Here is a 26,578-nt window from a genome sequence, read left to right on the forward strand (position 1 = left end):
TGAAAAATCCGGATTCACCAATATATAGAATTTTTTATCGAACATATAAATAGCTTAAGGGGGCCTCCGTGGCCGAGTGGTTAAGGTCGCTGACTTCAAATCACTTGCCCCTCATCAATGTGGGTTCGAGCCTCACCCAGGTGCCCGCTCGTGATGAAATAATGCACGGAGGGGCACCTGGGGTCTTTCTCCACCATCAAAGCTGGAAATAAAATAAAACGTTTGTTGGATACATAGGGTTATAGCGAACTATGGAATAATGTTAACTTGGACTCAAATGTAAATTATCTTGCTTTGTTTGAACAAAGAATTAGGGACCAGTATATTAAAGAATAAAATGCATCGATCCAAACTGTATGTAAAATTGACTATTATTGTACATTAAAAGCTCATTTCTGCTTTGAAACTTATCTTGATATCTTGATGTGATTTTTGTAAACAAATTAAGGAAGGAAATCACTTCATTTAGAGTTTGGTCGCATGATTTAGAAATAGAGTTTGGTAGATTTGCAGGTATCAGTGGACAAGATCGTTTGTGTAAAATGTGTACCAATAATGCAATTGAATCAGAATGTCACTTTTACTATGTTGTCCCAGATACGCAAGTATTCGTCAGAAATATTTTTGGCAAGTGTCATGGCCATCTATTAAAAAATTTGTCTCTTTCACGTCTTCAAAAAAAAGTGTTGTCTAAAATTGCAAAATTCTTAAGTGATGCTTTCAAATTTGGATCATATATCTGTGTCTTAATTATAGGATGTTTATTTAGAAATGTTTAGTGTAAGGTATGCTATGTTAGGAAATATAATGAATTTTGATGTTAAAATATTTAGGTTAAAATGTGTATTCTTATTTGTTTTTCTTGGCCATATTTGTTAGTATGCTTTGTAAATGGCCAAAGGCATTATTATGAGCCGATTAACCAACAAATGAAATGAAAGTATTCAGCCTATATCTCCGCTAATTGAAAAAAGTTGGTGTGAACCGATGCACACCAGGGAAGAAATGTATCACCCTGTTGTTTACAGAATCAATGGATGACTGAGGTTTGAACCCCCACACTGCGAAGCCATAGTCCAGTATTGGAACAACACATGCAATTTATAATTTTTTCATAAGTCCTTAACGTTGCTGATTTTTCCAGGTGCGCAACTTGTGCCTGTTGAAAGCAATTTTGCTGTACACGAAAAGTCCCCAGTTTTTTTTTCATGACAAATTACTCCTAAAAGTTTAAAGGAATTTGCCTGTTCAATAATATTGTCACCTGACGGTAAATATGAATTTGCGAGACCGCCTTTGGTAGTTGTCTAAAGTGAACGAATTTCGACTTTGTTGTATTAATTTATAGCCTCTAGCGTTTACACCAGTCATGCATTGTGTTTAACTTCATTTGTGAGTCGTGCTCGTTCTCTGCTAGGAACACAATGTCGCCAACATATAATAGTAATGAACATTTAAAGGCTCCAAGTCCGGTCCACACGTTTAACCATTTTATTTCTGTGGCAAGATGGTTGACGAACAAGGAAAACTCGTCGACCCTTACAAACCCTGAACAACACTGGAACCAGTTAATCAATTGCCCCTTTGTCTTCATTGTCTTCATACTCACGCCATGTACCCGGATAATCTTAACTCTGTTCGGCGACCCTAACTCAGTGCCAACATGGCGGATGTAAAGCCGATACAACTTTGTTTTCTGTGTAATTACGATGTATAAAGGAATGTTTCTGTTGTTATATCTATCTCCATTGATCAAGTGTATATTTATTTCAAAATGTATCATGTTAAATATATCAACCTTTGTGTATTCAGGTGGAAAAACGACGAACAAGGCAACTTTTTCAATGAAAACTTTTACAAAAAATCTTTAAAAATACTTCTATGCTTTTGATGCCTCGACTATTTTGTTGTTTGACACCAAAGATATACTGCTTTATAGGCCCCTTAACACTATGTTGTTAACCCACTACATGTTGACACAATACATGTTCAAATGTACTGACAGCGAGAAAAGGGATAAAAACCTAACTTTGATTTGATAAAAACCGAACTCAGTTTACATGAAGAATGGATAAAAACCTAACTTACACGAAATTGTGTGAGGGAAATAAACACCTAACTGACTAGTATTCTATAGAAATGAATAAGTTGACATGTATATGGTCTGATTATTGTAAACATTACTTTATAAGCGGTATTGTCTTCAAACTTTGTCATTAATTTTAAGATGTTACATGTATGCCCACTACAGTCAAATATTTTTTCATAATTTTAATATTATGCAAATAGCAATGTTTGGAAAAATCTGGATAAACCCAAAAAAGTAACTCAGTATAAAGTCAAAATTATTAATATATTTACATAAGAAATTATTTAATACCACCGATGTTCGAAGTTCTGTAGTTCCCAACCCTATCTCCCGTTCTCTCTCTCTCTCTCACACACACACACCAAACACACACATACACACACACACTCTCTCTCTCTGTTTCAGAAGAATTGTGTTTGTTTCAAATCTTGTATATCGTATAGTGTAAGAGATTTTTATAGAGGTACTAATGGAATATTTTGATGTTGTTTAAATGGGATTAGATTTATGATTAATTATTAAATATGATATTTTTCAGACGGTAAATAGGGAATAAAAGTGTGTGTGGTGTGGGGGAGTGGGGGAGTGATGCATGGACTGACGGGACAGGGGTGTGGGTATCCTTACATTTTTCACTTGTCCACGGACACTTAAAATCCACTTGTCCATAGTCAAATTTCACTTGCTCCATTTGTAATATTAAACCTTCATGAAAGCGCAAATAGACTGGAGTTTGAGTTCTTTATTTAGGACAATGAAAAGAAAAGCATATCACAGTAACTGTGGTAAAATATAAGTTGTTTAAATATTTGCCTTTTAACGTTTATAAAAGTCTGAAATCGCGTAAGCAGTGTTCAGGATCTTTTGAGGTCATGCCCGAAACACTGGCCACGCAATGGTACAAAGCCAGATGAATTCAGAGAAAGACTCTTAAAACGTTCCGACTTGTTTTAGTCATACTTGCAATCTCTGTGTGCTTTTGATTTTAATTTGGCTGACTACTAGGTCAAATATTTCCTTTGACAGTGACTTATTGTCTCAGCAGTTGGAATTCTACTTACAAACTTGTCATAATACTTTTTTTAAGTTGTTTACGTTTCTGATGTCTTTAAATGTCCTTTTAGTTCTCTGTGTGTAACCCTTGTTTTCCTTTTTTAGTTTTAGCTACAGAATGCTATATGCTGATGATGCAAATATTTTTCTTCAGTTACTTTAAGTAGTTCTTATGTTCCCTTTAGCATGTATATGGTTTCTTCTTTTATGCTGTTTTTTTTTTTAATGCATGTTGTAAAATGTGACTCTTCTTATTTTTGTGTAGTGTCAGCTATTTTTTATGTTGCTTTAAATATGCTAAATCTATATGTGGTAAATTACTTTTTCGTTTTATTTGCTAGTACATATGTGCTATTTTGTTTTAATGCGCTGTAACATGAATGTGATAATTTGCGATTTGTTTCTATCTACTTGGAGCCAGATGCTTTATTTGCTTTAATGTGCTTTAACATATTTGCTTATTTACATGTGTTTGTCGAAAAATAGCTTTAAGCTAGCGTTATATGTTTATACTTTTCCGACGTTAAATAAATGTTCTTGTATCTAAATCTTCTCTGATATTTTATCATAGTCACCGAGTTACAGTGTGCGCGAGACCTAGTCAAATCAAAGCCTTGAGATGTCTGGTGGTTGCGAGTTTTGCTAGGTTTATTTTCATTTTAAATGCCAATCTATAAATATACATGTATAAGAAACAAATACTAATAAGCCTTGATCTAAGATAAACTCTGCCTGACCTTACATGAACAGCTGGAAGTCAGTGATGTAACCATGGGCTGGAATACCTAATCATTGACAAATCTTATATAATCTAAATGGCCAGTGTGAATGGATAGAGGATGAATAAGAAATGCTTGATCATTGTTTATTCATCCGCATTGTTCATGAATGGGACTACTTTGTGTAGCACATGAACAAATTCCTTTAGTTGTGATTTGGAATCAAATAAAGATGCTACATAATTGTCAGAAATACACTTAATTTTGTTTGCGGGATAAACCCGCAACCAAAAACACATTATCTTTATCACCTCCATACACTTGAAGCAACACACAATCTAAATGATATTTTATGTTTTCCCATTTTATACCTGAAAACGTATGCTTGTCCGCGGACACACAGAATGAAAAATGCACTTGTCCGCCGGCAAAAAATCACGAGTCGGATAAGTTGGACATAGGAATCCCACATCCCTGCAGGGGTGGATAGATCAAAGAACTTCGAGCATCAGCAGTCCATAAAAAAGCACAGACGAACAGCAGTTTTCGTTTGGTTAGGTGTTTATCCATTCTAAGTTCGTATTTATCCAGCGCTGTGTCCTATACCAGTTAGGAATTATCCGCAAATTTAAGCCCACCTCATAATCAATACAATTTTTAAGCTATAAAAGTCGATTTCAAACTTTGATACTGTTAAACATTGTCAAAGAGATATTTATGGAACTAATACATTTAATAAGTAAGGTCTTACTGCAATTTCTGGTACTTAAAAACAGTTAGAAGCATAAAACATGTTCATTTTGAAGACTTTTTTGAGTACATTTTAATGAATTCCAGCCACATAATGTGACATTTCGATTGAAATATTTAATACACAAAACATGTTATCAATACAGGATATTATGACTATCAAAAGTTTTACGCTAACATTGCATACTCACATAAAAACACGAAAAAAGACAAGGAAATTAACCACATACATCGTCTTTCTGTCAGCCATGTTGGCACTGAGTTAGGGTCGCTGAACAGAGTTAGGATTATCCGGGTACATGGCGTGAGAAGGCCGCCTTTACTTCTTCTTACTATACTGTTTAGCGTGAAAATATGGTTTTCACGGGACCGCGATTTTTGAAACCCGTTTTGTTCATTAACAATTATCTCACTTTACTATCTAATTTTATCCAGAAGACTGCTATACAATTTCCATACGCATGAAAGGTAATTTCCTCCTATAATGATTTGATCAAGTAATAAGTATTTGTAATTTAATAAATTCTCTAAATAAAACTCATCACTGAAATCAACATAGGGCTTAAAGAACCGTATTGCCGATGTAAATCAACATTTTACAATGTCAAACTTCAACGGTTGAAGAAATGCCAAATATAATAAGACTTAACAGAAACCTTTCACCTGAATATTAAATTGTTTAGATACGAGGGCAATCGAGAAAATCTTTAGACTGTACATGTGGAATAAACACAGACCTGTATTCAAATATATTGCTTACACAATGCCCTCAAAATATTCACCTTTAACAGAAACGCATTTTCTATCCGGGCTATCCATGACCTGAAAGCCGCAGAGAAGTCTGCCCTTGGCATACTATGTTGACACTGAAACACTGCGCTATACAAGAGCGCTGACGCCCAGTCCGCGTTTTATTCAACAAAGGTAAGAGACAAATGCACAGGGACATGAACTGCTGGTGAACCCGTTTGCAACTTTGAGATCTTTTTGCGATAACAGTTCGTTCTTGCTTTTTCCCTTATCTGCCTTTGAGGATCGAAATTATAAACCTATGTCTCATCTACTGTGAGAAGTTTATTAAACCTCCTTTCAGCTGCATTTTTATAGATTTTTAGAAGTCTTTCAGTGTTGATCTTTTCTCAAATAGGTTTTAAAACACACAACACAAGAGCTGGGCGTTTGCAGTCATCCCACTTGTAATGCTGGTGCGATTTCCCTACTCTGATAAACTGTAGCTTTCATCACACTTGTAATGCTAATAAGATTTGCAAAATGATACGAGTTTTTGAGTCACTTTTGCTGAAATAAAGTTTGTGTTGTGTTCATTTTTGTTACATATGACATGCAAGTATTTATTTGTATCTCGATGTTTCTTTTATACTGTTTATAAGGCATGCTTGATATGACACAATTAAGACCAGTAATAATTGGAAGATGTCAGAGTGTATCTTGTTGCAGACACTTTTTGAAGTATCAAGATAAATCCAGTACTATGTGCGTACAGCTTGTCATGCGATATGGACTTTGAAACAGAATGTAAAGTTCAGAATAGCTTTTACTTGAATTTCTTTCATCTCAAGTGCGAATGTCTTCTGTTAAATAGACCTGTGATACATGTAATTCGAATATTTTAAAAAGATCGCAGATTCGCTGATTTAAGAAATACATGTTATGCAAATAATACAGCATGCCTTATAAACATTATATTTAAACGAAGTAAAACACCACCAATAGTTTACCATTTACATTTACTTGTCATTTTAATATTAAATTTTCAGTTTGTTCGTAATGACTTCCTTCATGTATTCTATTTATTTGCTCTGGTTTGCCTGTGGTAAATAAGCTGAGGTCAAATGCTCTTCTAGGAGAGGCCAAAATGCATTATTGACATTCATTGACTTTTGTAAATTTATGTTCGTGTTTTAATATTCTTATACGCCTGTTCTTATACGCCTGTCATAACTGAATGCAGAGATATAAAATTGTAGTCTCGTAGCGTGTTTCGGGCAGTTTCCAACAACACAAAACATTTAGAAATAGTACTTTGCATTGGTGATCAGCACCTCGATAAATCTATATTGACCTATCCGTCAATAGCAGTTTATATGTCAACAACCCATTTCCTTTCACAATAAAATCTAGAAGAGACTTTCTGAAACCACAGAAAACAACTACAAAAAGTAATAGCAGACTCGGTTTGACTGGACCTGTTCATCTGAGGTAATGAAATGTTCAACACCCTTCACGTGACTTAGTACAGACTTAACGGACTATATTCCATGATCTTAAAAGAACAGGAAATATAACTACATTGAAACCAAGTACGGGAAGATAAAAATCAGAGTTTTTTGGGGTATGGAGCACTCTTTTCAATAAGGAAAAGAAATGCGCTACACTGGCTATTTTCAAATGTATCACGGTTTCAGTTCTGTGTTTGGATTTATATATACATAACTTCTAGTGTTGACGGATGGCCAAACTGACAGACAGAAGCGAATCTGCATCCCTCAACAGTAGAGTGGGGGCGCATAATAGGCCCGATCTTTCAACCTATGCATGCGCTCCTGTCGCACATAATCTCAACAGTATGTTAAGACGAGTCCTTTGAAATTTCTGTCGTCGTAGCACTCAACTCTTGTCTTCGCTGTAGTCCACAAATGTTTTTATAATGTTATAAATGTATACTTCGGTAAGATACAAAACAAACAAAGTTATATCATTATAATCTATTTATGTACCCGCATAGATAATGGTTTGATAATACAAGTCTAGGACTTTGTTCGTTCGGTTATCAACTTGTCGGTCATTCACTCGGTAATAAGATGATCAAGTCATGAACACCATTTAATAATGCCCATTTTGTTCATTAGCTGCTCTTTTTAGAATATTCTATACATCTATATATTTATCTATTCTAATGTCTTTTCAACGGGACTTAGGTTATTAGTATAGCCTAGGTTTCGTTTTATCGTCATCGGACAAAGCATCACTCAATGACTGCGCATATTCCTGCTTTTTAGCTATGCTATTATTCTATTCACCTTGCGCACATATTCGTTAAACTATTTGCGATAAAATGCTGTCATAAAAAGAGTTTGATATGACATCTGATTAAATTCAGTAAGCTAATTGTGTATACTATTGCAGTTTCACTGTATATTTCACAAATGGAGATAGCAGTAAAGTTATAATCTCAAAATGGCTAAACGTTAACATTTTTCATCTGCATTGACTTCTGTCATATTCCTTGTACGTAACGTTAAAAGATGATTTTCCTAAACAATCCGCTAGCTGTAGATCGCATTCGCACACTTTTCTTGCGCACTTTTCTTGATCTGAAAATCACAAGACAATGGTTCAAATAATGCATAGAAATTCCATGATGAGTTAAGATTTCTCTTTATTTTTGTAAAATTAAGAAAATGCTTTAATTAGTTAGCAGGTGTAAATGAAACTGGTTCTGTGAGATTTACACAGTATCAACATTTCAATGATAGCCTTATTTAACTTTGGTCTCGTAACACTGCGTACTGTACACATGTAACAAGTGTGCACAAATATTTCACGACCGAAGAAAGTGGTAGAAAAAATTGTTCGATAGCACAAAAGAAAGAAAAAATAATCAAAATACATATTCTATTTGTCATGAATTTTATTGTACGACTTTACCTAAACATCTACATCCGTTCTTGCAGTCGTATGTGTAGCCAACAAACATACCACTCCAGAAATAACAGTGGTTCTTGGTGTGAGCATCTCCATAACAGTCGTCATGTATCTTGCAGCATCTGCAGTATAAATTATTTCATGACTCCGTATACAATTAAATTCGCAGGACCATAAATTGTACTATTGATCGTTTTATAGTTTTAAGTCGAACTTTGAAGGAAAAACAATATGAAAATTTATTTCTGATGTCATGTGATTATAAACTTATTTAATGCCGATACATTATTTAAGCAAGACATTTACAATGTTTGAAAAGTTTGCAGTTTAAAAGTATGTATTGTTTGGAGCACACTTTTTTTCTGTAATACACGGGCTAATTGTCATGCTGACATTCGGTTACTTATACTATTTCTGATGGTGAATAAGCACGTGTACTGCCCGGGCTAATAGCCAAGTGTATCCATTCATAATGAATTACAGTTGACAGTCATATCTCGAACTCGCTCACCTCAAACTTCCGGCTATATCGAAGGCATTTTCAAGTCTGTCGTCTCGAAAACACGTTCATATAAATAGTATTTTAAGTCAAATTTCGGTTATATCAAAGTTAAACGCTCGATCCCTTGGAATTTCAATTGCATTTCTAAATGAAATACAAAATACTAAAGAGAAAAATCCCTCCAAAACCCTTATATTTAGAACCCCTGTTGTCCTTCAGATACAAACCTATCAGCTTCGTCGACCGGGTTAGAGCCTCTTTGACCGTAACCACAGAAACAACCGTATGGATTGTAGTTTAAGCACGAGATACCCGTGTACATGTTTATAAGGTTACACATCTGAAATGCATTCCGGCGTGTTCTAACCAAACTTCCACCCTCGGCTTGAGATACTGAAATATGAAAAAAAAAATTGAGTTAAATCATCAAACCAGTTCAAAGGTATTTAACTTTCAAAATGAGAGCATGGCAGGACATACAAAATTCCAAATTACTATGAGATTTAGACTAACGTGTAGGGTATCTGTTTCGCCGATATTTGTCTCTATGGTATTAAAAAAAGAGGATATCTTTTCTGTCAAGCATGTTAAAACAACACTGCGGATACACAAAATACAAGAAAGAAACGTGTCGCAGTGTTTTGCTATACAGTTCATAAGACATGTATCTGTTTCAAGATGTCATCATAGACATATAACTCCATATATCGTCTCAAACAATGTCTCAATACTGAATTGAATTTTATTTCTGGTATATCTTAAAACCATCAAATGTACATAAACATTCTTTATAGAAGCTCACACAATAATATTTCTCAAAAGTATAGTTTAAACAATTTCGAAGGCAATGGTGTATTATGGAGGCAGATAACTGACCATGTGCCGATTACGGTGGCTGATTTCTGTCATGCCGAGGAGCGAAGACACGATAGCACGTCAGCATGACAATATACATCTTTCACGTGAAACAATGACAAATAAAGGCCACCAACCCGATAGACTCTTTCGAGTTGTTTTCGTTTTGGCGGGAATAAATATGTCGTTCAGGCACCCCGATATTAATAAACCACAGCAGCCGGTGAATGTAGGTCTATATAAATGATTTGGTCCGGGTACTGCCGGAATTTATGTTGAATAAGGACCCGTCTATATAGGAGAGTATAGTGTTACCATGTACATTATACCTTAAAATATATCGAATAAGAAGGCGGTGTACTTACCTATTATGAGGAATAGTATCAGAGAACCACAGACAGTCCCGTGTAGACTTTTACATTCCATCTCCACAGTTGCGTTTATGAATCAGTTTTTCTAAAGCCGGCTAGGTCTCCAAGAACGGATAAATCTCATGCAGCATTTAGCACGCAAATCCGAACACAACCATGCAGTAAAGTGTTGATATTCAAATAAATTGTTGTTTACAAATCATGTCAATAGAGGTTATACTGTGATAACTAAGTTTCTCTGTCAACTGAACTCGAACACCAAACAGACATTTGGTAGCCTACAATGATAACCTCTGATAACCGATATGTGTCTTATATCTGTCTGTCTGTCTGTCTGTCTGTCTAACTACCTACGTGTCCGTCGTCTAGCAGGGTATAGAGAGGTTACATTATATAATATCGTTACGTGGTTCGCTATGAAATAAAGGTGTAGGCGATCACATTTATGTGATTATTTTACAAGTCTACATTGTTGGTTTTGTTATTGTTGTTGTTGTTGCTGCTGCTGTAATAGCAGTGAATGTAAAGTAACCATATGGGCTGAATGCGGATTTTAGAAGGGAGTTGAACTTATTTTATAATTTTCATGCTACTGAAAAGGCCACATTGATAATATTGTTTGATGGTGTTTCTATTTTTGTATATACGTTGTTGTCTGATCATCTGGGGGCATGTCCCTTTAAAGTTATCTGTTGACCCTGTCTGAAATCAGGCCGAAACATACACAGGTTTTGTTCTAAATACCTTGTAATAAACAGGTTCAAAGAGCTACTTACACAATTCAATCATATGAGCAATTAGATTTAAAAAAAAAGTGTAAGACAAAATAGTTAAAACATTATATCTAATACTTTTTATACAAATTGCTTACTGAAGAAAACGAGAGAGCTAATTCTAATGAATATGGTCCGTATAAAAGCTGGATTTTGCAGCCCCTGAGGGGAAAGGTTGTAATGCACAGCTAGTTTTACCTGAACCAAGCATTTAGGTAGAGCAGTATGTGTTTGGGGATTACAAGCGCTAGGTCTGGTCAGAATGGTTCTATAAAAAAAATCTACTAAATGACTTCTTGAAACACCCTTCTATACGCACTGCATTATTTGATAGAACTGCATCGTAGTTCAAAATATTCTGTATATACTTTCTGACAAAAAATCCTGGTTCCGCTGGGGCTCGAACCCAGGACCTTCTGCGTGTATAGCAGACGTGATAACCACTACACTACGGAACCTCTTAGACTTATTTGTGATAAAATTTAAATAACTTTAAATATAAGTATCGTCTATTTCGTAAAGTTTAAACATTTTAATAAATTATATAATTATTCTTACCATTTCACTGTTAACTGTTTAGTTGTTTAGTCAATTTACTGATCATATAAATTATAATACACTTAATGTTTCAATCAAAGCAAGTAAGGTATGTGTAATCATAAATAAAACTATTTCAACTGAAAAAGAAACATCCTCCCGTTAGCATATTTGACGAAAAGTGTTATTAAAGGACAGAATGAATATGGCGAACGGATAAATAAAAAAAAATGCGTGCATTGTTACCTAATACGACAAGTTCACTATGACACAGGTCGTAACCTTGCCTTTGCAATAAACGGATGGAATTGTAGTGCTCAGTAAACGTCTGTTGAATTGTTCTTGCGGGTGAAATAAGAACAAAGTCTGAAAAAATGGGTAAAAATGTAAAAAAAATATGTATTTATAGAAATGTAAAAATATCTACCTAAAATATTAGTTCACTAGAAAATAAGCAGAAGACATGTCATTTTAATGATATCTTACGTTAGAAGTCAGGGTAAGAGCGGCTAATGTTATGACCGGGATATATTATCGCCGCGCCAGCACTCCATCTTTGACAGTTTTCAACATTCCTACGCAAAGGCGGGCGCGATTCCATTATTTGCCAAGTAAATATCAGTATTTCTTTCATTTTGACACCTCCACAATGTGTACATGGCCAACAGCGCGCCGTCGGGTAAAATGCAATACAGTGTACCAGTAGCAAGTCATGATCATCAAATCGTTTAGTATGAGAAGATCTTCAACTTTTTCAGATTTTTTGTTTTGTTTTTCCTGTTCGTTTTCCCTTCTTTTACCATATTTTTCGGTTCTCTAATTGATGATTTGAATTTACATATGAGCCGTGCCAGGAGAAAACCAACATAGTGGGTTTGCGACCAGCATGGATCCAGACCAGCCTGCGCATCCGCGAAGGCTGGTCAGGATCCATGCTGTTCGCTAACAGTTTCTCAATTGCATTAGGCTTTGACAGCGAACAGCATGGATCCTGACCAGACTGCGCAGAAGCGCAGGCTGGTCTGGATCCATGTTGGTCGCAAACGCACTATGTTGGTTTTCTCATGGCGCGGTTCATATATGTTTTAAATAACATATTTTCGTCAGTCGCATCCTATCTTGTTTGTGTACATGTATATGCATTTAACTTATCACGCCATATGACTGTGTTCTTGAGAAAATGAATGGAAATATTCTTTGTGAAAAAAAACGAAATAAACTTAACTGCAGTCAAACCCACACTGAAAAAGATATTTATGCTATTTGAAGACACATGTTTGAATGTTTACGAAAATCATTTCTTTTGAGAAACTATTTCGAAACTGTTGGACATACACCAATAAAAAAAAATATGCAGTGCATACATTAAATAGTTGCTTTCGTTGCATTTGTTATATATTCCATGAAATAACATAGACTTGTAATGTAGACTCGGTGTTGTTATATTTTCTCGTCTTTTGGGACCATGGAGTACATTCAAATTTACTATAGTAGATTTCAACTTAACCTGGCGCTAGGGGGCGTGAGGGGTGTTGCACATTTCAACTTAACCTGGTGCTAGGGGGCGTGAGGGATGTTGCACATTTCAACTTAACCTGGTGCTAGGGGGCGTGAGGGGTGTTGCACATTTCAACTTAACCTGATGCTAGGGGCGTGAGGGGTGTTGCACATTTCCAAGTTTCAAAGTTCCAAAGTTTATTTCGTTCTATTCTCAGTTTGTAAATATACTAGTATACAAAAACATGAGACAGATATATTCGTATAACTAATACATTATATATAATCACGCATTCAACTGAGGGCAACAATAAGATCTGCTTTATGAAAATAAGACTTCTACATATATGGGATTTACAGAATATAATAATGTAATGTGTTGCACATTTCACGAATAGACACAATTAAACCGAGGCTGCTATTCATGTATTATTTGATTTGGCTGCGTCCTATGCTTCCAAGTGATCCTGACACAGACTTTTTGTAAAATAGAAATGTCAAGAGTTATCCAGTTCGTTTTGCGAACCCTCAAACTCTGTTTATCATGACTCGAACTACGATATAAATGTGTACTTATCCTGGTTAACTATGACTACTGTGACATCAATTTGACCTACTTTTAACGAAATTTCAAATATTTTGGTTGTTAGTTCTTCAACTAAATTTATCTAACTTTTAAAACGACAATTTTTCTGAATTCTAAAATATGTCTGTATGAGATCACTTTAAAAGTCAACTTCAACGCGGCAACGAAACTATTGTGCTGATAAAAGCCCATTTTAAAACCATCATGCTAATATATATACATACACAAAACCAATTTTATACTTTTTGTTTTACCATGAAGCTGTTAGTTTTCATTGCTGTGCTTAAACTCGTTACTTGTGGCTACTTGCCGCCTCCTGACGGTTACTATGACAACCGGACGCCAACATGTGCGTGCGACGAAGCGCAGATTTCCACTTTAGCTGAGAAAATATCGCAGCTAGAGCTGAATTTGGAAACTCAAAGATCAAGATCGGATTCTCTGGAAAAGAGGCTTACACATCACGAAAGGAGTAAGTACTTTTGTTTTGCAATTATTAATGTATGATTGACATATTCCTGTAACAATGTTTGTTGTTTACAACATGTACTGTCCATCAAAGGTTTTATGCCCCCGAAGGTGAGCATATTAAAATCGCACTGTTCGTCTGTGCGTGCGTGTGCGTACGTCCCTGTAAATTCTTGTCCGAGCAGTACTTCAACATTCAAAAATAATTCGACACAAATGTTTACCATATTGAGAAAGCGTGTCGCGATAAAGCGCGGGTCTCTCAGATCAAGGTCAAGGTCACAAAATGATACCTTTTTGGCACATGGAGGGATTTTGAAATACGTTTGCACAAAATATTCATCTAATCCAAAGGTTGTGTAGTGTAAATAACCCGGACCTCTTGGGTCAAGATCACAATTTGACATATCAGTTCTCTGCATACATTCATTATTTTTGTTTTTATTGTTTATATATGGATTTAGAAATCATTTTGTACAAATAACTATTTTAGCCTGTAAATTATGCTATGTGATTGGGTCTCTCGGGCCAAGGTCAAGGTCATTATTAAAATTTTTATTTTGTTTCCTTCCTGCTTCATTTCTCTTTTAACCATGGAACGATTTTGAAATGACTTTTTAAAATGTTTGTATAAGCCCAAAGGTGTGTAGTGCCTGTGTTTGTTTGTTTGTTTTGGGTTTAACGCCGTTTTTCAACAGTATTTCAGTCATGTAACGGCGGGCAGTTAACCTAACCAGTGTTCCTGGATTCTATACCAGTACAAACCTGTTCTCCGCAAGTAACTGCCAACTTCCCCACATGAATCAGGGAAAATGATTTCAGACACAATGTCGTTTATCAAATAGTCACGGAGAACATACGGCCCGTCCGAGGATCGAACTCACGACCCCGCGATCCGTAGACCAACCCTCTTACCTACTGAGCTAAGCAGTAGTGCCTGTGACCTTGGTCTGTCAAGTCAAGGTCACAATTTGATGTCTGCATTTTGTCGTGTCCAGTCCCTGTCATTTTAGCAAGTGTCATACGTATGGCCTAAAATTCACCCCTAAACTATTCTGGCATAATTTGCACAGACAACTGTAGCATTCTTGGGCACGCTTCGGGGGCATTTGTCACTAATAATGACAGCTCTTGTTTTAAAAAAGTAATTGCCGTTATAAGGTTTAGATATAGATTAAACAGCATTATACAGCATTTTACAGAAAAGGTAGGCAGTAAGAACATTTTTATTTGAATATTTGAAAATCTGATCATTTTAATTTTGCGGAAATCTCTGTAACATTCAGAATAAACTTTTTTTTTTCAAGAAACTCTTTTATGTGTTAGATGTTCTTTACTAAATAAAATACATAAATCTAAACCTCATATGAAAACAATATACATATCGTTAGATTTGAATACATTGAAATCCTGTAAATTTTACAAACGGAATTTCCTATACCTTTTGAAATGCAAAACAGCTTTTAGTACACTTTCAGAGACACTTCTTTTGATGCTTGGATACCAGCTCTCTTCACTTATATAGCACAGAATTACAATTTGATACACATTTTCCTTGTTTCCCTTTGAATAAACAGCTTCAAGCTGGGTACTATGGACTTTTTTCCCAAACATCTTGTTTATTTTTTAAACGATTATGATATGGTACTTTCCATGGCATAATTGTATATCTGCCATTTCGGATATTTCGGATAATTTTTTGGAATTTTAGCTTAATTAGCATTCATGCATCACGGTTTTTAAAATTTCGAAAAAAAATGTATTTTTTTTAATATTTAAGGCCTAGTTACATAGGACGACTCGGAAATATGCAGCCAGGATACTGTTCGAATACACTACTGAAAGAGCCTATCGGTGCAGTGTACACAAATTATCCAACCATTTTGACAAAGTACACGGACACTGTGTCTAAAGTTATTCATCCTCCACCTCTATGGAGAAGTTGGAAGTTACTTGTGGAGAACAGGTTAGTACTGGTGCATTATCCAGGAATACCCGTGAGATTGACTGGCCGCCGTTGCATAACTGAAATACTGTTGAAAAAACGGCGCTAAACCAAAAGCAAACAAACATCATACAGATGTACATGCATTGTTTTTTTTTCTAGACAAGCGCCAGGCGGTATACGGTCCAGTTGCGTTTACAGCCTACCTTTCACACTGGGAACAAGACCTTGCCATCGGACAACCTGTTGTATTTGACACGGCACTGACAAACGAGGGCGGCTTCTATAGCACAAGCACAGGAAAATTTACCGTCCCTCTTGATGGACTTTATATCTTTTCCTTCATGATCGAAACCAAACATGCGGTAACTTATATATATTAGCTACAAATAGTAAAAGTCTTTCTATGAGACTTTAATAACACTTAATACACTGATGAAAGATAAAGAGGGGATTAATAGTGCAAGAACAATAATTCTGTAATGAATCATTTTAAAACTGTATTCATTCTAAATACCACTGCTTCCTAATTTTTTGTTCAGATATTGCATATTTTCTAAAATGGCACATTCTACAGCAGTTCTAATCTGTCGAAATATTGAACAGATGTTAACAAGATTTAAAACTTGAAAGGAAACAGTTAGCAACACTCAAAAAGATAAAGTGGGCAAACGTTTGAACAACACTGCGGGAATAACGACAAATTTACAAAGAAACAATGATATAAATAAAGACTTTAACGACGGAAGTCAAACAAGTTACATAGACGTAATTTATAAACATTATATTAAAACATCATAATCATCAGTCTATGCGAAAATATTTTATCTGCTAACTAAACTGCTAACTAAAGAGCCGCAAAGAAATTGCAAAAAAAAATCGAAATAAGTATCGGACCTCTGACAATTTTTCAGGTAGATACAGCTGTTAGGCTTGTTGTAGATGGGGTTAATATGTTAGATGCAGTTGTGGAGCCGCGACATACAGGACAAAACTTACAGGTATGTATATTTAAAAAATCTAACGCACACGTGTTGTCTGTACCATTTGTATTAAAAAAAATACAATATTAAAGTTTTTACTAACTCATTTCATTTTAAAACTTAAAAGAAAAACATAAATGTGTGGATTTATCGAACGGGTGAATATCATTTCTATAAGGTGTGGTCAACCCGGTTCCTCTAAAGTTTCAACCAGAACAGAACAGAACAAATATTTTTTTTTTAGACTTGAGCTTATGCTCCTACGAGGACCACAATTATAATCTTTCTGTACTTTTTATTATACCAGGTGACAATTTTTACGATAAATCCATTACTGCTTGGGTTAAAATGTTCAGTCCGAGGGTCGTCAGGGGTTAAATATTCAAGATGACTTACTAATTCAATTCAAAGTGACGATTCCGCTTAAAGCCACTTTCGGGGGCAATTCCAGTGTCTTTTTAATACTAAGCGTCACAATAATAAATCTACATTTTACTACAAAGCCTTAAATATAAATAAGAAAAGTCAACACACTTCTAAAATGAACACGCAAGAATAAGTCCAGTTTTATAATTCTATGATAAACCTACAATCATAGATATGCCTCTGTCATGCAATACGCATTAAGAGTCTCGAAATTTAATTTTATACATTGATATAAGATTCTTTCACTGGTTGTAGGTGCAGATAGGAATATCCGGCCTCGAGGGTAACTGTTTAGGCGGTAACGAGGCTCTCTGCCGAGTTACCGCCTAAACAGTTACCCGAGAGCCGGATATTTCCATCTGCACCTATAACCAGTGATAGAATCTTTTTCTTGCATACCGATTTCAAGAAATAATAATAAAAATAAAATCAATTGAACAGCTTTCTTTTCAGAACTATTTCTTATGGCAGTGTATTTAAACAAAGCGCGGGAAACCAACGTCCGTAAACAGGAAAGACGTCATGACGTTTCAAAACAAACCACAATGCTTAGCTCCGGTTTTGTTTTATCAGTTGCAGCGTAACGTTATGAATTTTTGATAAAATAACGTGACTTGAATCGAGAAATATATTATCAGGAACCAACATGAACTGTCAAGGTATTGAATTTTCATTCCGTTTTTTAAATAGAATATAAATTACTACACAAATCGTCTACATATATGTAGTTCTTATACGTCATTTACAGCACGAGAGTCATCTTACACCCCGGGTGTAAGATGGATTTTTCTAGTACCGGTAAAGATACCGAAAATCCCCGTCTGGTATGCAAGAATACATAATTCTGCAATGTGTGCCAAAATTGTCAAATAATCGCCACCGTCCTAAGTAAAATTCACAAAACTTCCCATATATTCTTTGGCAGATAAGATTTAACATAAAACTCAAAACTTGTCTAATTTATTTTCCAATAAAGTCCAAAGTTCCTAAAATTGGCTCTTAATATTCCAGATAATTTTTAATTTCAATTTTTAAATGTGTTCTGTCTTTAAATAAAGCTGATATACAGATTTAACTAAAACTCAAAACTCTAAAGTATTCTGTGGTTGTAGATGCGGGTGGTATGACAGCGTCCTGGTGCCAGCAGAGAGATTTAGATTTGTCTTATGTAGGACTTACTATCTCCTACGTAGGACTTAGTATCTCGTACGTAGGACTTACTATCCCTTACGTAGGACTTACTATCTCATACGTAGGATTTAGTATCTCGTACGTAGGAGTTAGTATCTCCTACGTAGGACTTAATATCTCGTATGTAGATTTAGTATCTCCTACGTAGGACATAGTATCTCCTACGTAGAACATACTATCTTCTACGTAGGACTAAGTATCTCCTACATAGGACAAAGTATCTCCTACGTAGAACTAAGTATCTCCTACATAGGACATAGTATCTCCTACGTAGAACATACTATCTTCTACGTAGGACTAAGTATCTCCTACGTAGGAGATATTAAGTACTATATAGGAGTTAGTAGCTCAAAACAGATATAACAATCCGCACCTTCAACCAGTGAAAAACTCTCAGAATCTCACACCGGTATTTTTTCTGGAATATAAATCGTGTGGAAAACTTGACGAATCCCGAGACAAAACCAACTCGGTCCGTTTCTCCATTTTACATGTTGTTAAAACGGCAAACAAAGCACCCCTCCCACTCCTTTCGTTTTTACTTTTTTATTTTTAAATTAAAGACACTTGTGTCTATGGAACATTTTCAAAGTCAGTCTAAGGTTTTATTTTAAACATTTTAGTGAACGTCCAACAATGTTAAAATGACGTAATGTCTTACACCTGGTGCAATATAACTACTATTTTGTACTTTCTGTGTGATTCGCAGGGTGGTAATGTGGGTATCTTCAAACTGCATAAAGGTGCGACAGTATGGGTTGAGAATTACAATAGAGAACATCAAACCCTGGAGGGACAGGATAGTTACAGGTTCAACACATTTTCGGGAGCTCTGCTGTCTGAGGTTGAAGACTTTGTATCCACGGTGGGATAGCATGCTGGAAAATGATGCCTGCTGCTGGTCAATTTCCTCTCTCTGACATTCTCTTTACTGCAAAGGGAGGCTATTTCGTGGGGGAATAATTGATGTGATGCTTTTTGTCTTTGTACACGCAATTTACAAGATATCAAACACATTTATACTGCATATTATAAAAATCGTAACAATTTACAAATGTTTTGTCATCTAATAATATTTCTCTGTTTTCCCTGCATCATAAGATTCATAGAAATATAGGTCTTACATAAAGCAAATATATCAACAACGTTCTTGCAAATGTTCTCAGCGGTGGAATCTAAGTATTTAACTCACTTACGAAAAAAGGCATGTGGTACTTTCTCAAAACGAATTAATGCCGTTTCCAGATAGTTCAAAATATTTAACGAACAGATTTTCGTCACTCTTAATATGTTTGTATATATGCTGTTTTCAGAAAAGATATAGGTATTTCACATCTTGTCTGTTTTCATGTTTTTATATAGCAATCTTCTTCCCACTGGAACAACCTGTCTACAGAAATAATGTAAGCCCCCTACAGCTGAAGCCTTCTAGGCTCAGCTAGCCAGATACTTTTAATAGCTTCCTTCCTTGATTTTATCTTTCACTGTATATATTCTCACCTCTCTCTTATTCGCACCCCGGCAATAATCTTAAGGCAGCTGAAGTTGGTCGCCAGGTCGGCTGTCTTGGTTCGATTCCAGGCCGATGCAAATTCTTTATCTTCAATTTTTATTTTGAAGTTATATAAATCGGTGATATTTTTTCATTTCTTCAGGTCTAAGGACATTATATAAACCGCTGATGCATAGTGACAGTCGCCCTTCGTCCGTCGTTCGTCCGTCGTCCGTCCACAATTTCTTGTGAACCCGATAGAGACCACATTTTGCAACCGATTTTTATTAAACTTACACACAACTTGTATTGGCGTAATATCTCGGTTCCTTTCGGAAACTAGCCACTGATCCCATTATGGGTTCCAGAGTTATGGCCCCTTAAAGGGCCAAAATTTGCTATTTTGGCTTGTGAACACGGTAGAGACCACAATTTGCAATAGATTTTAATCAAACTTGCACACAACTTTTATTGGCATAATATCTCACTGGCCACATCCCATCATGGATTCCAGAGTAATGGTCCCTTAAAGGGCCAAAATTTGCTATTTTGGTTTTTGCAGCCATATAGAGACTTCATTTATGGCTTGATTTAATAGCAGAGCTACCGGCGCCGCGAAGCGGCGCCGACAGCGTCGCATTACGGTTAGACGTATAAACAAGAAAACGAATAGAGAGATCTAACTGTGTATACTATCGAGTTGAAAATTCGTGGTACTTTTTGGAATCGGTGTTGTCCGGATTTTTTCATGTGCACTATGCACATAGTAATTAATCGGTAAAGACGTCAGTAGACGCTTACTGTTTACGGTTGACAAAAGCGTCTCGCTTACTGCTTTGAATATTGAATAAAAATGTAAATGCGCATTTGATAATAAAAAATTAGTGCTAAATACATTTTCTACGAAGAAAAAAGAAATAAAATACAATATTTTCATGTTGAAACGACTTTTGTCACACTGCCATTACCGGACTTTATTATATACACTTATGTTTGTCATAATGACGTCATATCTCCACAGTGGTGTAGTGGTTAGCGAATTCGCGTTGTAAACCAAAGGTTGTGAGTTCGAACCTCACCTGTACCAGATTTTTTTTTATTCCTTTTTTATTTCAATTTTTTTTATGTATTATTACGTCATTGTGAAATTCGGCAAGTGTTTACTTTTGATGTCAGGTTCCAATGTAGTGCCTGTGCAGTAGTCAGTAGACAACTTTAAAAAAAAAAAGCTTTAGGATCAAAATATACAGGCATTGAATTTCGGCAAACACTGTTTTTCTCTAGGTAAAATTCTGATCATTAATTTTTAAAAAATGCTAGTCTTTTGGGTTTAAAACAAGCTTTGTATAGTCATGTAAATGATTGTAAATTTCCCATACCAGGCGTCTATTATAGCAGTGTTTTTGACTGAAAGCTGGACACAATCATACTTCCTTTCAGAAAGAACCAAAATTTGACAATAATGACATTTAAAAGAATTACAATAGTCATTTCCAGGATTACGTAAATTCTAATTTCTATTAACTTTAGGCTATTGTCCTAATGAGATTCTGTTAGGTTTGAAACTTTTCAATTTGAAGGAGTTATTATTGGTGACTGGTTTCCAGTATGATAATAATTTATGTAAAATTGTTGATGCAGTACGTTTTAAAACAGAAATTATTCAAATACGTTTTTTTCTTTTGGTGCAGATGTTAATCTATATCAGCTTTCTTTTAATCATATACAGAATATCTTTCGAGTATTTCACATGTCAAGAATTAAATTTGATGCAGCCTTAAACATACATTCAGAAATCATGAATTATCATTAATCAATACTTATAATTTTAATAGATCTAATTTAAATAGAACATAAACTTCCTAAACGAATCCATAATTCCAGACAATTCCACTCCTTTAATTTTTAAGGGGCACTTGTGATTTTTCAAGGGAGCTCTGCCTTTAGGTAGCACCTAATTTCATATTACAAACTTGCAAAATATCTTTAACAACACTAGATCTTGGATTCTATGATGAATCCATCAGATCCAATCATAGGTTCTGGAGTTACGGCCTCTAATTAGCCCCTGAAAGAGCCAACATTTGTTAATTTTAACCTTGTGAACATGATAGAAGTGACATTTTACATTCGACTTTAACAACACTTATATACAAATTCAGTCATAATAAGATCTCGGTTCCTTTCGAAAAACCGACTAGATTTCTTCACGGATTCTAGATAGAGTTACTGCCCCATAAAGGGGCAAAGTTTTCTATTATGGCCATTTCAACCATATAGAGGTTTCATTTATGCCTTGATTTGATACAAACTTGCACAAAATGTTTATCTTGATGATCTCTAGGACATTAACTGGGTTATGTGGGGTCAAAAACTAGGTCACCAGGACCCGCCGTTACATGACTGAAATACTGTTGAAAAAAGGCGTTAAACCCAAAACAAACAAACAAACAAAGGTCATCAGGTCAAATCAGGCAGTTGGGTTAATTTCCACATTCGTATAATCATAACTTCCCGATTCCTTTGCTGTGTTGTTAAGAAATAATAAAACCGTATTTAAAGGTTCCGCTGGGGCTCGAACCCAATACCTTCTGCGTGTGAAACAGACGTGATAAAGCGCAGTGTGGAAATTTTGCGAAACCTGGTAGACATATACACTTCATTTTCAGCGTTGTTTAAAATGATAACATTCCGCCGGGCACTCAGGACCTTCTACATGTAAAGCAGAAGTGTTACTCACTAGACTACGAAACCAATTACTTGTTGCTTGATATCAAATTGAAGTATTATTATAAAGTGATATACTTAAAGCAATGTGTTGAAATGTTTCGAAATTTGGTAAGAAATTTAATGACACAAACATGCGCATCGGTGGTTCAGTGGTAGAATGCTCGCCTGCCACGCGGGCGGCCCGGGTTCGATTCCCGGCCGATGCAAATTTTTCCTTTTTTATTTTTATTAGCAAATTATATAAACCGGTGTTAGACATCATTTCAGTACTTCAGAACATCGGAAGTTACATGAGCCACCGAAACATGTGTGAACGAAAGTTACAACGGTATTTGTTCAGGAATAAAGTGCCGACTTTAAAGGTATAAATTAATTGTCGACATCCAAACTCAAATCCTTATAGAATATACATTATAAAAGTCATATATGAGACATTTATGTAAGGTAAGAAATAAATTCATTCCTTTATTAAGTGCCCAAACTGTATGAATATTACATACATACAAATTGCTAGCAATCGTGTAACAGGCATTTGAGTTAATTTCCATATTCGTATAATTTCCCGTCGAATACCATGTGATTCCTTTGCAGTGTGGTTAAAAAATAATAAAACAGTGTTAAATGGTTCCGCTGGGGCTCGAAACCAGGACCTTCTGCGTGTAAAGCAGACGTGATAACCACTACACTACGGAACCATTCACTTAAAGCTCAGTTATTATTATTATTAGGTGATATACGTCAAGCGCAATGTGTTCAAACTTTACGAAAACTGGTACAAATTTAAGCACATAGAGCAGTTATGTGCATCGGTGGTTCAGTGGTAGAATGCTCGCCTGCCACGCGGGCGGCCCGGGTTCGATTCCCGGCCGATGCAAATTTTAGCTCCTTTATTTTTTGTTAGGAAATTATATGAACCGATGTCACACATCATTTAAGTAATTCAGAGCAAAGTAAGTTATATGAACATCCGATACATCTGAACGAGTTGTTTAGAAAAGAAGTATGTAGGGATAACGCATGTTTTTTCGTGTTATAACGTCTGCGGAATCCCGAGGGATTGGTTGGTGCCCGAGCCCGTAGGGCGAGGGTACCAACGTATCCCGAGGGATTCTGCAGATGTTATAACACGAAATGAACATGCGCTAACGCTATTCTAGCATAAAACGCGGAAAAAATACTAATAAATGAATGCATCCTACCTCAACGTCATTAAATTTCCATGAAATGCGCGGGAATGTCTGAGTTGTTTTTTACGTTGACGTCATTTTGTTTTAAATTATCCGTTTTGGGGCCGAATGACGTTTACGCTTTGCCACGGAGCGCGCATATGTAAAAAGGTGTTATAACAGCACGTGAGCGCGAGAATCTCTCTGTTAACACACGTTTTCTCTCCTGTTAAAACACCCCCCGAAAAGTGACAATAACAGCAGTTTTATGCTAGAATGGACTTTAAAGTTATAAAATGGTCGTCATCCTAACTCAAGTCATTACAGAAGAGTCCTAATAACATTCATATTTGTGACATTTATAAAAGGTAAGAAATAAATTTATTCCGTTATTAAGTGCTCAAACTAAAACACTATTATATTACACACATGCAAATTGCTAGCAATCAAATAACTGGCACTTGGGTTAGGTACCCTATTGTTATAATAACCCGGCCATAACCATATGGTTCCTTTGAAGCGCTGTTAAAAATGGTTCCGCTGGGGCTCGAACCCAGGACCTTCTGCGTGTGAAGCAGACGTGATAACCACTACACTACGGAACCATTCACTTGTTGATTCATCTTAAGTAGAATTATTTTGATCATAAAAAGGCAATGTGTTGAAATTTTGCGAAAACTGGTAGAAATTAAAGGTCATAGTTAAGACACGCGCATCGGTGGTTCAGTGGTAGAATGCTCGCCTGCCACGCGGGCGGCCCGGTTTCGATTCCCGGCCGATGCAAATTTTTTCTCTTTGATTTTTATTAGGAAATTATAATTATGAACCGATGTCAGACATCATTTAAGTAATTCAGAGCAAAGTAAGTTATATGAACATCCGATACATCTGAACGAATTGTTTAGAAAAGAAGTATCGACTTTAAAGTTATAAAATGGTCGTCATCCTAACTCAAGTCATTACAGAAGAGTCCTAATAACATTCATATTTGTGACATTTATAAAAGGTAAGAAATAAATTTATTCCGATATTAAGTGCTCAAACTAAAACACTATTATATTACACACATGCAAATTGCTAACAATCAAATAACTGGCACTTGGGTTAGGTACCCTATTCTTAAAATAACCCGGCCATAACCATATGGTTCCTTTGAAGCGCTGTTAAAAATGGTTCCGCTGGGGCTCGAACCCAGGACCTTCTGCGTGTGAAGCAGACGTGATAACCACTACACTACGGAACCATTCACTTGTTGCTTCATCTTCAGTAGAATTATTTTGATCATAAAAAGGCAATGTGTTGAAATTTTGCGAAAACTGGTAGAAATTAAAGGTCATAGTTAAGACACGCGCATCGGTGGTTCAGTGGTAGAATGCTCGCCTGCCACGCGGGCGGCCCGGGTTCGATTCCCGGCCGATGCAAATTTTTCGTTTCTTAGTTTTTTATTAGGAAATTATATAAACCGATGTTAGACATGATCGTCAGTTCTTCGGAACATTGGAAATTACACGAGCCACCGAAACATGTGTGCAAGAAAGTTACAGCGGTTTTTCTTCAGGGAATAAAGTACAGGCAATTTACTGTCGACATCCAAACACAAATGCTTATAAAGTAGACGTCATAAAAGTTATGTGTGTAACATTTATGTTAGGTAAGAAATCAACTTATTCCTTTATTAAGTGCTCAAACTGTATCATTATTACATACAAACAAGTAAGAAATTGCTAACAATCGTATAACAGGCAGTTGCGTTAATTTACATATTCCTTTAATTTCCCGGCGAATACCATATGATTCCTTTGCAGTGTGGTTAAAAAATGATAAAACAGTGTGTAATGGTTCCGCTGGGGCTCGAACCCAGGACCTTCTGCGTGTAAAGCAGACGTGATAACCACTACACTACGGAACCATTTACTTTTAAGTCGATATAAAGCTGAGATATTATTATTACTAGGTGATATACGTCAAGCGCAATGTGTTCAAACTTTACGAAAACTGGTACAAATTTAAGCACACACAGCAGTTATGTGCATCGGTGGTTCAGTGGTAGAATGCTCGCCTGCCACGCGGGCGGCCCGGGTTCGATTCCCGGCCGATGCAAATTTTTCCTCTTTGATTTTTATTAGGAAATTATAATTATGAACCGATGTCAGGCATCATTTAAGTAATTCAGAGCAAAATAAGTTATATGAACATCCGATACATCTGAACGAATTGTTTAGAAAAGAAGTATCGACTTTAAAGTTATAAAATGGTCGTCATCCTAACTCAAGTCATTACAGAAGAGTCCTAATAACATTCATATTTGTGACATTTATAAAAGGTAAGAAATAAACTGATTCCAATATTAAGTGCTCAAACTAAAACACTATTACACACATGCAAATTGCTAGCAATCAAATAACTGGCACTTGGGTTAGGTACACTATTCTTATAATAACCCGGCCATAACCATATGGTTCCTTTGAAGCGCTGTTAAAAATGGTTCCGCTGGGGCTCGAACCCAGACCTTCTGCGTGTGAAGCAGACGTGATAACCACTATACTACGGATCCATTCACTTGTTGCTTCATCTTAAGTAGAATTATTTTGATCATAAAAAGGCACTGTGTTGAAATTTTGCGAAAACTGGTAGAAATTAAAGGTCACAGTTAAGACACGCGTATCGATGGTTCAGTGGTAGAATCCTCGCCTGCCACGCGGGCGGCCCGGGTTCGATTCCCGGCCGATGCAAATTTTCGTTTCTTAGTTTTTTATTAGGAAATTATATAAACCGATGT

The 26,578-nt window shown here is 35.9% G+C and overlaps 2 protein-coding genes and 12 non-coding genes across 14 annotated transcripts; 7 read left to right on the forward strand and 7 right to left on the reverse strand.

Annotated features, from left to right (window-relative positions):
* Positions 1–7,318: 7,318 nt before the first annotated feature.
* LOC123553509 (basic phospholipase A2-like) lies at positions 7,319–10,346 on the reverse strand. Its single transcript, XM_045343211.2, has 4 exons — positions 10,000–10,346; positions 9,007–9,172; positions 8,281–8,399; positions 7,319–7,946 (listed from the first exon to the last, which is right to left on the reverse strand). The coding sequence occupies exons 1-4, from the start codon at positions 10,058–10,060 to the stop codon at positions 7,831–7,833; spliced, it is 462 nt and encodes a 153-aa protein (XP_045199146.1). The 5' UTR covers positions 10,061–10,346; the 3' UTR covers positions 7,319–7,830.
* Positions 10,347–11,163: 817 nt separating this feature from the next.
* Positions 11,164–11,236, reverse strand: Trnav-uac (transfer RNA valine (anticodon UAC)). The gene has a single exon. It is a non-coding gene; the product is annotated as a tRNA-Val (tRNA).
* Positions 11,237–13,610: 2,374 nt separating this feature from the next.
* LOC123553510 (complement C1q tumor necrosis factor-related protein 3-like) lies at positions 13,611–19,743 on the forward strand. The gene is made up of 4 exons (XM_053542446.1): positions 13,611–13,870; positions 15,974–16,176; positions 16,726–16,812; positions 19,121–19,743. The coding sequence occupies exons 1-4, from the start codon at positions 13,654–13,656 to the stop codon at positions 19,283–19,285; spliced, it is 672 nt and encodes a 223-aa protein (XP_053398421.1). The 5' UTR covers positions 13,611–13,653; the 3' UTR covers positions 19,286–19,743.
* Positions 19,744–22,768: 3,025 nt separating this feature from the next.
* Trnag-gcc (transfer RNA glycine (anticodon GCC)) lies at positions 22,769–22,839 on the forward strand. Its single transcript has one exon. It is a non-coding gene; the product is annotated as a tRNA-Gly (tRNA).
* Positions 22,840–23,255: 416 nt separating this feature from the next.
* Positions 23,256–23,328, reverse strand: Trnav-uac (transfer RNA valine (anticodon UAC)). Its single transcript has one exon. It is a non-coding gene; the product is annotated as a tRNA-Val (tRNA).
* A 108-nt stretch (positions 23,329–23,436) lies between these two features.
* On the forward strand, positions 23,437–23,507 carry Trnag-gcc (transfer RNA glycine (anticodon GCC)). The gene has a single exon. It is a non-coding gene; the product is annotated as a tRNA-Gly (tRNA).
* An 824-nt stretch (positions 23,508–24,331) lies between these two features.
* Trnav-cac (transfer RNA valine (anticodon CAC)) lies at positions 24,332–24,404 on the reverse strand. The gene has a single exon. It is a non-coding gene; the product is annotated as a tRNA-Val (tRNA).
* A 107-nt stretch (positions 24,405–24,511) lies between these two features.
* Trnag-gcc (transfer RNA glycine (anticodon GCC)) lies at positions 24,512–24,582 on the forward strand. The gene has a single exon. It is a non-coding gene; the product is annotated as a tRNA-Gly (tRNA).
* A 387-nt stretch (positions 24,583–24,969) lies between these two features.
* Positions 24,970–25,042, reverse strand: Trnav-cac (transfer RNA valine (anticodon CAC)). Its single transcript has one exon. It is a non-coding gene; the product is annotated as a tRNA-Val (tRNA).
* A 107-nt stretch (positions 25,043–25,149) lies between these two features.
* Trnag-gcc (transfer RNA glycine (anticodon GCC)) lies at positions 25,150–25,220 on the forward strand. Its single transcript has one exon. It is a non-coding gene; the product is annotated as a tRNA-Gly (tRNA).
* A 415-nt stretch (positions 25,221–25,635) lies between these two features.
* On the reverse strand, positions 25,636–25,708 carry Trnav-uac (transfer RNA valine (anticodon UAC)). Its single transcript has one exon. It is a non-coding gene; the product is annotated as a tRNA-Val (tRNA).
* A 120-nt stretch (positions 25,709–25,828) lies between these two features.
* Positions 25,829–25,899, forward strand: Trnag-gcc (transfer RNA glycine (anticodon GCC)). Its single transcript has one exon. It is a non-coding gene; the product is annotated as a tRNA-Gly (tRNA).
* A 382-nt stretch (positions 25,900–26,281) lies between these two features.
* Trnav-cac (transfer RNA valine (anticodon CAC)) lies at positions 26,282–26,353 on the reverse strand. Its single transcript has one exon. It is a non-coding gene; the product is annotated as a tRNA-Val (tRNA).
* A 107-nt stretch (positions 26,354–26,460) lies between these two features.
* On the forward strand, positions 26,461–26,531 carry Trnag-gcc (transfer RNA glycine (anticodon GCC)). Its single transcript has one exon. It is a non-coding gene; the product is annotated as a tRNA-Gly (tRNA).
* The last annotated feature ends 47 nt before the right edge of the window (positions 26,532–26,578 follow it).

This window comes from Mercenaria mercenaria, chromosome 4, assembly GCF_021730395.1.
Source record: "Mercenaria mercenaria strain notata chromosome 4, MADL_Memer_1, whole genome shotgun sequence".
Taxonomy (NCBI): Eukaryota; Metazoa; Mollusca; class Bivalvia; order Venerida; family Veneridae; genus Mercenaria; species Mercenaria mercenaria.